Here is a 15,187-nt window from a genome sequence, read left to right on the forward strand (position 1 = left end):
CATGTCCTCCCATTTCACCAAATGACAGGAATATCTGAGCTCCAAACTCCAAATCCATCATCCAAAACCAGTGTGAACCTCCAGAAAAAATTTCTCAGATTCTGTCTCGTATAATCATCTCATATATGGGCCATGATTTTCAGACTGGATTTTTAGGTACTAATTCCCTTTATTTTTTGGTCCAAAAATTGTGCTTAATCCCCATCACATATTGGGCTGTCAAATTATGTGTATCTTTGTACAAACTCCCCATTTTTCCGCACTGATTCCAGGTTGCAATCCTTTAAAAGCCATTAATAATAGCATTCTTATCTCCAATTTCTGTTAATGAGATGTGTAATGGACGTTGTAATAATCCCTTTGAATTCTTTCATGCCTTGGGAGGAGGAATCCTAAAATGAGAAAGGAAGTTAACCAGAAATTGGTGGAGCTTTTCGGGTTAATGAAATTTCTGGTTCATAAATGCTATATATTCGTTTTATTGATTTTGAAGCTAGATTCTTTTGCAGTTTTATTGTTTGCTCTGCCTAGTGATTAAAAATTCTCTATCTAGTTCCCAATCTAAGATTTTGGTCTTGGGGTTAGTTTGCTAATCTTATGTGTGACTGTAAATGATGAAAACCATCTTATGCTACAAGACCTTTTAATTACTAAGTCGGAGAGAGACGGTAGAAGGGAAAGTTAAGGAGAGAGAGAAGCAGCCAATATCAAACAAATAAACATGACAAAACACAACTTTCAGACAGAGAAAGCAATAAGTTATAGCAATTTGTATACTGGTGAAGGAAGATATAGCAAAGCGTATAGAATCCAACGTGGAGAGAGGCGCATTAGGTTGAAAATGACAGAGGAATCCTAACTAAAACCTGCAATGGGTAAAATCGAACAGGGTTAGAGAGAGAAAAAACTAAAATCAATCTTGATTTTACCCAACAGGGTTAGAGAGAGAGAAAAAACCCAAAATCAATCTTGAATTAATTGAAAACGATAACACATTAAGTAAAGCAAGACCTTCACTCAGATTCACAGTGTGTAGTATATTTCACAGTTGAAGACACCTATTTGTCAAAAAAAAAAATCGAGTTTAAGAGTCTAGTCGTAGTCCATCCTTGATGTTCTACATCAAAACTTATGAGTAAACAACAAATAGTGAGGAGGGGAGAGAAATGGAATTACTCAGAAGGAAGTCGAAGGAGTGCGGACCTCCATCAGTGTTGAGCCACTCATAGGCGATGGAGGGAGAGAGAGAAGCAGGGAATCAAGGGAGTTGAAGGAGTGGGAGAAGAAGGGAAAGAGGGAGTCTGTTGGGTTTGATAGAGAGAAAAAACATTCGAGTATAATATGGGGTAACAAAATTTTGAAAAAAATTGGAAAGAAATATAATCTCCTATGAGAGGGAGAGAGAATAATTAGGGATAATCCCAATAAGAGTGAATGTGGAGGGAGATAAAATTAGAAAGAAATATAATCTCCTATGAGGGGATTTTTTTTCTTTTTACCGTAACGTTGGCAGATTTCTAATTAATTAAGGTTGAGAAGAGAGAGACAAGAGACATATAAATGGAATGGGAAGAGAAGAGAAATCTCTAGGAGAGAGACATGGAATGGAAATAAAATCTTACCCAAAAAAAAATGGGAAGAAAAAGTGTAGAGTTTCCTTAAATTGAAAGGAAATTTTTTCATTGTTTTATTTATTATTTAGGGAAAAGTTTTCATACACGGCTATGTAAGGGTACCAATCTTGAGGGAAAAAGATATAAAAATGATAAAACTTAATAGTATAGAGAAGAGGGTATTTAAATAAATAAGAAGGATAAAATAGTCAAGTGAAAAAGTGGCCACAAAACATGAGTTCATGCACTTATATAATAGTATGATTAATCAAAACAGAATTACAAAAGGCATATAACTTTTACCTAATTAAGCCTAAAGCCTAAAGCAAGAAACTTACTTAGACTAGGAAACTAACAATTAAAGACATAAACTAATAAAAGGAAACCATGATAGGGAGAGTCCCCCTATCGTGTTAGATATCTCTTAACACAAAGTATTTGAGCTATTCAAATAAAACTCGCTTGATTCTGGTCACAGAGCATTTGAACTCTGCACACACATAAGGGGTGGGGGAGAGAGATTCATTGAGAGCTATGACGCTAGATTTGGAGAGAGAGAGAGAGAGAGTTGCACCGATGCGGATTTGCAGAAATGGGGAAATAAAAGCGGACAGCTCTGCAAGGTGCCGGGAGTTGCAAATATTTCTCAAGGAAGCCGAAGCCGTCTTCTGTAGACACTTACCTGGCTTGCACTTGCACCGATGCTTCGTAATTGATTGTGTTTGTTCCTAAAAAGAAGGCAAATAATGCCCCAATTATTTTTAATGCCGAGGTTAATGTCTGTGTGCAAGGCAAGCTTGCTCCTTGGCATTGCGGCTGGTGAATTCCAAGAAGGTGAAGTTTTTTTAGTGGACGAAGATGTGTGGGGAACAATAACAGATAAAAGCTGCGAGGTGCCGGGAGTTGCAAATATTTCTCAAGGAAGCTGAAGCCATCTTCTGTAGACACTTACCTGGCTCGCACTTGCACTGATCCCCCTAAATCGATTGTCTTTGCTCCTAAAAAGAAGGCAAATAATGCCCCAATTATTTTTAGTGCCGAGGTTAATGTCTGTGTGCAAGGCAGGCTTGCTCCTTGGCATTGCGGCTGGTGAATTTCAAGAAGGTGAAGCTTTTTTAGTGGATGAAGATGTGTGGGGATTAATGTCTGTGTGCAAGGCAGGCTTCTCCTTGGCATTGCGGCTCCTGAATTCCAAGAATGTGAGGCTTTCTTATTGGACGAAGATGTGTGGGGAACAACAACAGATAAAAGCTGTAGCGCCCAAGTTGGGAACAGCAACAACAGATAAAAGCAGCAGCATGTGAAAATTAGCCCTTCAGTATAGATCAAAATTTTGGTTGGATGGGCGTGACGGTGAAGAATATGCAATGATTCTTGCTGGAATGTCCCGGCGTGACTCGCCAAGTTATCAGGTTTTTAGGGCAAGTAGTGTTGGAAAAACTGGTTTTCCAACAATGATCCGAATCCGAATTTTATTTTTAATTCCGTTTTTTTGACCAAATTTTATATTAACAAAGCAAATTATTCCGAATTTTATGCTTTCCTAATAATACTCGAATCTGAATGAGTCTACTATGTATTAGATTAGGGAGGGGAAAATAGGATGGCAGTGGGAAGGCTACAAAGTCTGCTTCAACGTTGGGTTCTCAATTTTAATCCTTTGGATCTTTGATTTTTTAGTCAACAAATTTTTAATTTCTCTCTATTCTATAGTTTAAATGTTGTCCTCTTAAATAAAGCATTTTTCATAAGGGTGTGCTATGATTGGTTATAGCGACTGTCTGCTTTCTCAATTATCATTGCTTTACCTCTTTGTATTGCAGGAAGGGATGAAATCAGTGACATGGTCGTAAGTCTAGGTATTGGTGGTGGAAATTCAATAATTGATCCAGCTTTTGCTTTCTATAAAGTATGTTCCATTACACTTAAGCTTTCTGTTGACCATACCATCTGCTAATATTGTAGTAAATCTCTATAGTACATTCTTCTTCTTTCACATGTGAATCTGAATATACTTCATTTCTTGAAGATAGCGGTTGAGAGGAATTTTACTAGGGGACGTAGAACATCACAGGTTGCAGCTGCTTGCCTTTACATTGCCTGCCGGTAAGGTTCTATATATGTAGTAGGAGAGTTAAGTGGTTACTGCCCAACATTGAGTTATCCTAGATGTGTCATGTGCAGATCCATGGTTTTAAAAGTTTACAAGTTTCTGTGACACAATTTATAATATATTTTTGATTAAATATTTCTCAGTTCTATGAATATAGTGAAGGGGTTTTAGATTGTCTTACTGATGATACATTTATAAATATGAGGAGGAAACTGTGAAGAACATAATCTTAGAACGCAGCGCTGTTTAGATTTGAATTGATGGAGCCAGGGGATCTGAAAATGGCCTTTTATCTCTTGGCTGAAGATAGAACTAAGCCCAAAGAATAATGTCCTATGGTAGCCAGTGCCTTATGTTCTCTCATGAGGTTCATGGAAGAAATGTACTTGGCAGCTTTTTGATAATAAAAGCAAGAGAATATTCCTAACTTTGCATGATTGATCTCTTATATGTTCTTGATGAGGCTTGTGCTTCCAAATAATTTACAGTTTTTGAAAGCATAGTTGTCACGTCGTCATGGTGATCCAAGTCGGTGGAGGGGTGTCTAATCGATATATCGACATGTCGCCCGCCATGGCAACCATGTTTTATTTTTTATTTTCCCTATTTTTAATGTCATTTAGTATGCTATAATATATACCCTATAACATAAAATATCAACATGAAAGTGTATTACTATGGTTTAATTCATGAAAGTTTAATATCCATTAGTGTTATGAAAATATGAAATCATGGATTAGCCTATCAAATATAAAATACTTTGATATTAACACTAAACATGATATAAAACACTACTGTTGGTGTTGCTTTACCAAACAAAAAAAAATACAACAGTCGTGTGTATTTGGCTGTCAAATGAAAAAATTACCATCACCCTGCTCTCTGTCTCTCGACTCTCTCCCTCTGTCTCAGAGTGTGTGTGTGTGGCTGTGTGCAAGGGAAGAAGGAAGAAAGGAAAAAAAAAAACCCTCTCTGTGACTGTGTGCAAGCCTGCAAGGCAAGAAGAAGAAAAAAGAAAAAAAAGCCCTCTGTGACTGTGTGCAAGCCTGCAAGGCCTGTGAATAACTGAATATTACCTATAAAAAAAAAAGAAGAGTAGTCGCCGGAAGTGAAGAAGACGAAGAAGTGAGAAGAAGAACTGAAGGAGTAGTGAGAAGAAGAACTGTAAAAGCAATGGGAGGAGAAGAAGAACTGAAGAAGAAGAAGAAGAAGAAGTGAAGGAGAGAGTTGCCGGAGGACTAGGAGGAGAAGAAGAAGAAGAAGAACCACCAAATAAAAAAAAAAAAACAAACAATAACTTACCTGCTTGAAGAGGTTGCCGGAGCCGAGGAAGGAGGCTGACAACCATTCGAAAAAGTGAAGAAGAACTGTGTCTCTCTATCTCACGACTCTAGTTAAGAACTGCGTCTCTCTATCTCACGACTCTCTCTGTCTCTCTTTTTCGATTTCTATTTCTTCCAAGAGAGTTAGGGTATACTACTCAATAGTGTATTGTTTAAAGTTTTTTAGTTTTTTTATGTTAACGTGTATTGCAGGTGTAACTTGAAAAGTTGCACCTCCAATACACATTAAGGAAAAGGCATTATCTTTTAAATGGTTAAAAAAAAAATAATTATTAAAAACTTAAGTTTTATATGCTGAAACAAGAATATCGCCCGATATGGCCATATATCGTGGTATGGCGTCCATGTCGGTGCCATGGCGACGCCATGGAGGCCATATCGGTCGATATTCTGACATAACCCATATCGATCAACGATATGTGCCCAACTCCAGCGATATGACGCCATGGCGATGCCATGACAACTATGCTTGAAAGAGATTCATTGGGTAAAAACTGGTGGTCATTATTAAATTCATGAATCGTTTGGATATGTTTGTACAACAACAACAACAACAAAAACAACAAGAAGTCAACAACTCAGCCTTATCCCGACTAAATGGGGTCGGCTACATGGATCCTTGCCCTCCAATTAGCTCTATTTGAGGTTATACTTGATACAAGGCCTAGCTATGCATGTCATCCCTCACCACTTCTCCTAGGGTCATTTTAGGTCTACCTCTGGTTCTTTTGGTTCCTTCAATCTGAATCAAATCACTCCTCCATACGGGAGCATCCAAAGGCCTCCATTGAATGTGGCCATGCCACTTTAAACGACTTTCTCTTAGCTTATCATGTATCGGACATAGTTCTAAAACTCGTCTCGACTCGGTGAGTTTCTCAGCTTTCTGAGAAACCGAGATTAGATGGCATACGATACATAAAAGTACAATATCTCGCCAAGATCTCGGAGCTAGGGTTGAGATTTCGGGTTGACCCATGGAAATGACCCTTCTACTATGTATTTACTTACCTAACTCGACAGAATCGACATATCTCGGCGAGATCTCGGATCTCGGTTGATCCATGGAAATGACCCATCTACTATGTATTTACTTACCTAACTCGACAAAACTCTTATATGCTTGTTGTGGAGCACTATATGCTGTGGAGCACTATATGCAACATTATAGCAACACTATGTCATGGGAAGACTATGTGACCCTAGCGGGTACTGAATACTTGATTGAAAGTCAGTTTATGTGATGGTAGTTGTAACATTGTTAAACAATTTGATGTATCACTTTAACATTTCTAATTCTTATTTCAGTTGTTTAGCTATTAATTGAATGTTTTGCTTGCTTTCTATTACTAAATTATGTGTAGAGTAGGGTATTTTAATACATCATCGCCTACCAACCTATGGTCCAAATTGAAACTCATATTTGGACTTTGTTTTTGCAAATCTAATAGTTCCATTGTGTTTAAATGGCTTAAAATAGGTTGAATACCAAGTTTTAGACCCAAACTAGGTCTAAAACCCACCGAGTTGAGGCTTCGAGTCGGGGGGAAAAAAATACGCCAACTCGGCGAGATCTCGACTGGACTCGGTTTTTCTAAGGGCCGAGTTGGTACCGAGACCCGAGTTTTAGTACCTTGGTATCGGAGCTACTCCTAAACCAGCTCTAATATGACCATTCCTTTATCCTTCCTAGTTTTGCCACTCAACTATTGCAATATCCTCATCTCAGTTACACTAATTTTATTTATATGATGCTTTTAATTGCCCAGCATTTCACACCATGCATCATTGCCGGTTGTATGACTGTCCTATAAAATTTTCGTTTTAAGTTTTAAAGGAATACGTCGATCATACAACACTCCGGACGTAACTCTCCACTTCATCCATCCTATTTTAGTTCTCTGTGAAGCATTATCCTTTATATCACCTTCTGAATTTATGATTGAGACCAGATACTCTTTGTAGCTAAAGTTACACACCATATACTCCGTGTTCGTTGTATATATCTTAAAACCTTTTGATTCCACAGTTTATCTCCATAACTCCTAATTGGCGTTAATCCTTGCTTTTGTCTCATCCACCAAAACAATATCATCAGCAAAAAGCATACACCAAGTGATGCAGATACATCACCAACAGAGGCTTATTTTGATGGGAATAAGTCTAGGGTTAGGTTATATACATGTTGGGCCTTTGATCCTGTTAGATATTAGTATGTGGGCCAATAGTGGCTCTCGGGATTAGCGCAATGCTAATACCGAGAGCCTTCTTAGCCTCAAAGTTATATAAGGTGGTCTTTTGCTGTTTTGCCCCGAACCCTATATTTATCTTGTACATCTTATTCTCTATGAAATTAATTAGACTGCTCATGGTTATGTGAGCTCTTCTTCTCTTCTTCTCTTCCTTCTTTCATTCTCTAACTTTGCAGGTTACATGGTAACAGAGCTGATCCATTAAATCAGGGCACAACTTGCCATTCTCCTTCTCTTTTCTTTTCTGCGATTTCTGGTTCTCCTAACCAGAGGTTGGGATCTTCAGAACAGGGGTGATTTCACCCCTTATTTTTGTCTGTTCGTGGCTGCGGATTGGGTTTTGGTGATGATGCTGTAAATCTGCTTCTATTACAATACCAAAGCAGATTTTCGAAGGACTTTATGGTGATTTGGTGAAAGAATTAATGGCGGCAGGTTACTGGAATGATATTTGCTTGATGTATTCGAAGTTCGGCTGGATGTTTTCTTGATATTTTTGAAGTTCTATGTGTAAGTGTTGATTGCAGCAAGGTACTAGTGTGATTTTGGTGGTGATTCGATTGGTGAGTGGTGTTTTATTTGATCAGTTGAGTGGCAGCAGGTTGCCGATTGTGTGTTTGAGTGAATATTTGTTTAGTTTTTGGAAAATATGGGAGATGATGATAGGAAGAATGCAGTTGTTACAGACGTGGTTTCCTCATCCTCCAATCGAATCACAGAGAAGAAACTTGAGGGTATCACAAACTTCCAGCAATGGAGGAAGATTTTGAACCTTGTATTGTCAAGTCGTGATCAGCAGGCTCACTTGACGGGAACCAGACCTGCTGATGATTCAACTTGGGATATTATTGATGCCCGAATTCTTGGGCAGATGTTGAATTCAATGGAGAACCATATAATAGATTTGGTTACTCACATCGATACTATGAAAGAATCAGGAGTATTTGGGTGTTTTGTATTATGGCCAAAACAACTTATCTCGCATATATGAGTTGTCTCAGGAGTTCTACCGGACTAAGAGAAAGGGACGGTCTATCACCCAATACTTTGCTGTTTTCAAGAGAATGTACGGGGAGATTGTTTCAGTCCATACAAGGACTTTTGCAATCTACAAACCAGACCAGACTCCCGCTAGAGTCAATAAACGGTTTGTTAGTCCATTTTCTTTAGTACATTCGGATGTTTGGGGTCCTTGTCCAGGTTCTTCCAATTTGGGTTTTAAATACTTTGTTACATTTGTTGATGATTATTCAAGAGTTACATGGTTATATTTAATGAAAAATCGTTCTGAGTTATTCTCTATTTTTGTGCCTTTGGTTCTGAAGTTCATAATCAATTTAGTGTGTGTGTGTGAAAGTTTTGCGTAGTGACAATGCCAAAGAGTATTTTTCTGTCCCTTTTTCTGCATTTATGGTTCAACGCAGTATTATCCATCAGTCTTCCTATTCTGACACCCCAACAGAATGGTGTGGCTGAACGGAAGAATAGACATTTAATGGAGGTTACTCGTTCTCTGCTGTTTGAGATGCAAGTTTCTAAGTTTTTCTGGGCTGATGCTGTTTTGACAGCATGTTATCTTATTAATCGCATGCCATCTTCCATCTTGAAGGGTGTCATGCCTCATTCGTTGTTGTTTCCTACTGAACCACTGTTTCTCCTATCTCCTCGCATATTTGGATTTTTTTGTTTTGTTCGTGATCATTGACCAGGTCTGTCCAAGCTAGATTGTAAGGCAATTAAATGCATCTTTCGTGGTTACTCTCGTACCCAAAAGGGTTATCGATGTTATTCTCTTGTGTTGCGCAAATTTTTGTCACAGTTGATGTGTCTTTCTTTGCATTCACTCCATATCATGCTGGACCAGTTGATGCATCCGAGTTAGATGATGATTTTCCCATTTACATTCTTCAGTCTCCATTGTCACAGGGTTCTGCTCCAGCTGCTCCTCGTCAATGCCCTCCTGTTACCTAGGTTTACAGCCACCTACCGAAGGTCACTGCTGCCCCCCCTGTACTTGCGGACTCTATCATGTCTTCTTCCACTGCAAGTCCTGACGAAAATCCTCCTCCAGCTAACCCAGTTGTTTCTGACCTTGATCTTCCTATTGCTAGGTGGAAATGTACTCGTAGCTGCACTCAACATTATATTTCTAATTATGTTTCATATTTTGTTCTTTTTTGTCTTCTGTTGATGCCCATCCCCTACCAAAGTCTGTGACTAAAGCATTATCTAGTCCCGGTTGGAGGACAGCTATGGAAGAAGAGTTGTCGGCCTTAGATGTGAATCAGACTTGGGAACTTGTTCCGCTGCCCCCAGAGAGGACTGCTATTGGTTGCAGATGGGTATATATTGTGAAGGTTAACCCCGATGGCTTTCTTGCTCGTTTGAAAGCACGACTAGTGGCAAAGGGGTATGCACAGGTGTATGGTGTTGATTATTTGGATACCTTTTCTCTGGTTGCCAAGCTTGCTTCTGTGCGTATTTTGGTCTCTCTTGCTGCTATTGGTCTTTGGCCCTTGTTTCAGTTGGATGTCAAAAATGTCTTCTTACATGGTACTTTGCAAGAAGAGGTGTATATGGAGCAACCTTCGGGGTTTGTTGCTCAGGGGGAGTCTGGTCTGGTTTGTAGTTTGAAAAAGTCCTTGTATGGACTGAAACAGTCTCCTCGTGCGTGGTTTTGGCGTTTTACTAAAGTTGTTCTGGAGTTTGGTCTGTCTAGATGCGGTGGTGATCATTCTTTCTTCTATAGGCAATCAACTACATGGAGGATTTTTATGATAGTTTATGTTGATGATATTATCATTACTGGTGATGATTCAGCAGGTATTGTGGATTTGAAGTCATATCTGCAGCAAAATTTCAGACTAAAGATTTGGGCAAGTTGAAGTGCTTTGTGGGAATTGAAGTAGCTCAATCTCAGAAGGGAGTGTTTCTTTCGCAGAGTAAGTATGTTTTGGACTTATTGAAACGGTCATGCTTGGGTCTAAGCCTATTGACTCTCCTATGGATCACAATGTGAAACTTACTGCTGAAGGTGGAGATGTTCTTGATGATCCGGAGAGGTATAGAAGATTGGTAGGTAAGTTGAACTATTTAACAGTCACCCAACCGGATATTGCTTTTCCTGTTAGTGTGGTGAGCCAATTTCTTTCTTCTCCTCGGACTTCTCATTGGGATGCATTTATTCGTATTCTACGATATCTTAAAAAGGCTCCAGGTAGAGGAGTGGTTTATCGAGATCATGGTCACAACCGAGTTGAAGGATTTTCGAGTGTTCATTGGCAGGATCTCCAACTGATAGGAGTTTCACTACAGGGTACTGCACATTTGTTGGAGGAAACCTTGTTTCTTGGAAATGCAAGAAACAGAGTATAGTAGCCCGCTCTAGTGCTGAATCAGAATATAGAGTTATGGCACACTTGACATGTGAGTTGATGTGTATACAACAATTGTTATCTGAGTTGGGTTTTAAAATTTCAGTTCCCATGCAACTATGGTGTGATAATCAGGCAGCAGTTCATATTGCTTCCAATCCTGTATTTCATGAGACGACGAAGCATATTGAGGTGGACTATCATTTTGTTCATGAGAAGATGCAAAATGGGTTAATTCTTCCAAGTCATGTTAGAACTGGAGAGCAGCTGGCAGATGTATTTACGAGGCCTTTGGGTAGTGGACGGATTGATTATATTTGTAACAAGCTGGGCATGATAGATATATATGCTCCAGCTTGAGGGGGAGTGTTGGATATTAGTATGTGGGCCAATAGTGGCTCTCGGGATCAGCGCCTAGCGCTAATATTGAGAGCCTTCTTAGCCTCAAAGTTATGTAAGGTGGTCTTTTACTGTTTTGCCCCTAACCTTACATTTATTCTTGTACATCTCATTCTCTATGAAATCAATTAGATTGCTCACGGTTATGTGAGCTCTTCTTCTCTTCCTTCTTTCATTCTCTAATTTTGTAGGTTACCATGGGAACCGTGAGCTCTTCTTCTCTTCCTTCTTTCATTCTCCAATTTTGTAGGTTACCATGGGTTTTCTATGTAATAGGCCACTTTTATGGGCCTAAAATTTGGGTAATAGGGTTGCATATGGGATTAGCTGTTTTAATTCCTTAGTTTTATTTTTGTGTAATTAGTGATGTGATCATTTAAGTGATCATGTGACTTGGTTAAGTGGTCATATGACAACTTAAGTTGGGTTGGATTATGACTCTATAAGTTTAGCCATATTTTGAGTCTATGTCCTTTGTTATTTCATTTTCCTAGTTAGTTTAGGTTACCTAATAGGTTAAGGATTGGGTAGGCCTTTCCTTTTTAGTTTAGTAGTCTATTTTTGAGTCTTCTATATAAGGTTGTAAGGGGGGCAAGCATTCAACATGAATTTTGATATTAATGAAATACTTTTGCTGCTCTTCTTCTACATTGAAGATTTTTGTCTTGTGTTTGATCAAGGCTGGTGGGATCGGTGTTTGATCTGATTGACACCTTGCGGTGGAAAGCCCGGGTGGTTTGTTGGTGGGATTGGTGTTTGATCCAATCGACACCTTGCGGTGTGAAGCTTGGGTGGTTCTTTTGAAGCTCTCCTTCCATTTCTAGTTAAAGATTCAATTTTTATTCAAGTTTCTCTCAAACAAGCTGTTGCCAAGAGAATTCTACAACAACCGTAAGTTTGAATCATCCCATCCCCAACAATTCTTCTTCTATTTTTCTCACAGCCTAAACCTTAAATTCCGCCTTATGTTTTTCAATTTTTCCAATACCAAAATTCTGCCTAGATCAAACCAGCCGGCCAAATCACGCCAAACTTTGCTTGAAGTTTCCTCTCAGACTAAGGAAATCTCAATCCAAGTTGTTCCCTCATCTCATCATCATAAACCTTAAAAATGTATTTTTCCTCTTTTTCAAAACCCGAAACCTTAAACCTAAGTTGCTGCCCAATCAAGTTTACACACCTCCATCCATTAAAGCATCTCAAGACCTTCATTGATAGATTCCCCTACCTTAATTTAACATAACCCATACATCAAACCCTAGCCCTAATTTCATCAAAAACACTATTTTGACCTAGCTGATTCACTTGTTCATAACAGATCCTGGTTGATTGGGTCTTAGTTGGTCTCCTACCAATCTAGGACTACATTACTATGGAACCTCATCTTAAATGTATCTGGTTAAATCATCCCTGATAAGCTCAAACAAATAAGGGCTTAAAGCTGATCCTAGATGTAACCCAATTGTAATTGGGAATTCAACACCTTGACCCCCCATATTTCTTATGCTAGTCGTCACACCATCATACATATCTTTAATTATGGCTACATATTTACTTCACACTTCTCGAGTTTTTGCTAGATTAACTCTCTAGGGACTCTGTTATACGGTTTTTCTAGGTTAATAAAGACCATATGGAGTAAATAGCTTTTGACATAGATCTTCCTGGCATAAAACCAAATTGGTTCTCCATAATAGTAGTTTCTTATCTTTGGTGGGTTTCAATAACCCTCCCATAATTTCATAGTATGATTCATCTGGTCATGGTGCCTTGTCTATTTTCATCCTCCTTAAAGCTTCTTTACTTAAGACACCCTATTTTTTCGTATATATCTAAGACGTGGTGTCTTGATGGGTAATATAGTCTTCCAGGACACTATTACTTGAAATATCTTCATTTAGCAGGCTGTAGATATAATTTTTCCTTATGGAAGCAGCCTTTTTACGAAAGTAGGGGTCGGGCTATGTACATTATGACCCTCCCCAGACCCTGCAGTGGCGGGAGCCTTGTGCACTGGGTATACCCTTTTAGAAATAATATTTCCTTCTCTCCTTAATGTCCTCATCCCTTTATTAGTTCTTTGCCATCTTCACTTTTAATACATCTAACATGATTGAGATCTCTACTTTTCCTTTCCCTTACTTTAGCTATCTTATAGATAGCTTTTTCCCTTTCCTTTGTGCTCAGATTGTTATATAGATCTTCATATTTCTTTGCGCTTGCTTTTCCCACAATCTTCTTAGCTTCATTCTTGGCAAATTTATACCTTTTTAGATCCTCTACATCCCAAGTCCTTTGCCACGTCTTAAAACTAACTTTTTTTAGTTTTAATGGCTGCTTCAACCTCATCATCTCACAACCAAGTCTACCAAGGGCAATGCTGTTTTCTTTTAGATTCTCCAAAGACATCTTTGGCTACCTTCTTAATACAAGTAGTCATCTTGTTCCACATTGTATTAGTGTCTCTCTCAAAATCCCAATTTCCTTGTTTTGACCACTTTATTAGTATGTGATTTCAAGGTATCTCCTTTTAAGCTCCATCACCTTATCCTAGGGCAAATAAGCTCACTCTTCTTATAATTCTGCGTAGTGAGGCACATATCCATGACCATTAATCTATGTTTTGTGGCTAGGTTTTCGCTTGATATAAGCTTACAATCCTTACCTAACAATCTATTTGACCTTCTTCGTTAGGAAGAAATCCATTTGGCTGTAACTAAATGCTCCTCTCTCTTTTCAAAGTATGCATTTACAATGAATAAATCATACGCCACAACAAAATCTAAAACTGAGATCCCCTCCTCATTCCTCTCTCTCAAACCATAGCCTCCATGTACACCTTCATAGTCTCTACGATCTCTCTCAAGTCTCAACATGTCCATTCAGATCACCCTTTATAATCTTTTCTCCTTGACTAAAACCTTGCACTAATCCATCCATGTGTTCCCAAAAGTGTAACTTACTACTTTCATCCAATCCTACTGGGGGTGCATAAATGCTAATTATATTGATGACCTCTTTCTCCAACACAAGCTTGATGGATAAAATCCTATCTTCAAATCTTTTAGTATCCACCACGGTATTCTTTAAATCTTTATCCTCTACTTGCCGACTTCACTTCTGTTACTTTTATCCCCAGAATTTAAAGTCATCCAACTCTATAGCTTTTTTACCCTTCCATTTAGTATCTTGAATGCAAGCTATGTTAATCCTTCTTCTCCTCATAACATCTATCAATTCTAGTCTCTTACCCGTTAAAGATCCAATGTTCCAAAATGCTAATCAAATCCTATGCTTTTGGACTAGTTTCTTTACCTACACTCGTCCATGGTGCAAAAACCCTTGCCTACTTTGTTGGTGCATCCAGGCGTCAACATGTTACATCGTTTACAAAGGATGCCGTAGCTAACCCTTGCTCACTTTTCACTATACCTGGGTCGAATTTTTATCACATGCGGTACCCTAACCGGTGTGGTTCCCTAGTGCCTCTCACAAGAGGAGGATGGACCCCACCCGGGCAGAGTGTTCGGTCAGGTGCCCCGGGTGTGTCCCACCCCCTCTTGTGAGAGGCACTAGAGAACCGCACCGGTTAGGAACCGTAGACGATAACGATTCTACCTGGGTCATAGTGTAGTGCGTCTCTTATTCTGGTGGGGAACGTCCTAACATAACGTTGATAATATAAGGTTCTAGAATCCAAGTAAAAAGGGTTTGGCTAGGGTTTTTTCCGGTGCTGGCTGCCGACCTGACGTGCCAACCCTCCTCCTTTATACTCTATTTTTACTAGAGTATATGTTTGTAATAGAATACACTGGCCATATTGACGGAACTTTTGGAAGAAGAGACAAGTGATAATATTGGCAAATGTTTCCTTCACGGCCCAAGTGGTTGCCTCAACGCATTTGTGTTTTCATTTAAATTTATTGGAGATGTTGTCCATTTGTTTATCTATTATTCTGCAAAGTTTCAGTCCAATCCGAATTTCTTGCATGGAGATATGAAGTTTGAAAATTGGTAGAGGGTTCAAAATTTGGAAGCTTTGGAGCAACTTTGGTTTGACGGTTGGAAAACAAGTATGGGCATCTTCATGGTG

General features: G+C 38.9%; 1 protein-coding gene across 5 annotated transcripts in view; it reads left to right on the forward strand.

The window, feature by feature from the left end:
* The window catches only part of LOC122646021 (transcription factor IIIB 90 kDa subunit), a 100,454-nt gene that overhangs the window by 15,397 nt on the left and 69,870 nt on the right, over positions 1-15,187 (forward strand). For all 5 annotated transcript variants that reach the window (XM_043839474.1, XM_043839475.1, XM_043839476.1 and 2 more), the window contains 2 exons: positions 3,437-3,522; positions 3,643-3,719. In XM_043839474.1, the coding sequence (XP_043695409.1) occupies positions 3,437-3,522; positions 3,643-3,719 (163 nt within the window). The remainder of the gene's footprint in view (positions 1-3,436; positions 3,523-3,642; positions 3,720-15,187) is intronic.

Source organism: Telopea speciosissima, chromosome 11 (assembly GCF_018873765.1).
Source record: "Telopea speciosissima isolate NSW1024214 ecotype Mountain lineage chromosome 11, Tspe_v1, whole genome shotgun sequence".
Taxonomy (NCBI): domain Eukaryota; kingdom Viridiplantae; phylum Streptophyta; class Magnoliopsida; order Proteales; family Proteaceae; genus Telopea; species Telopea speciosissima.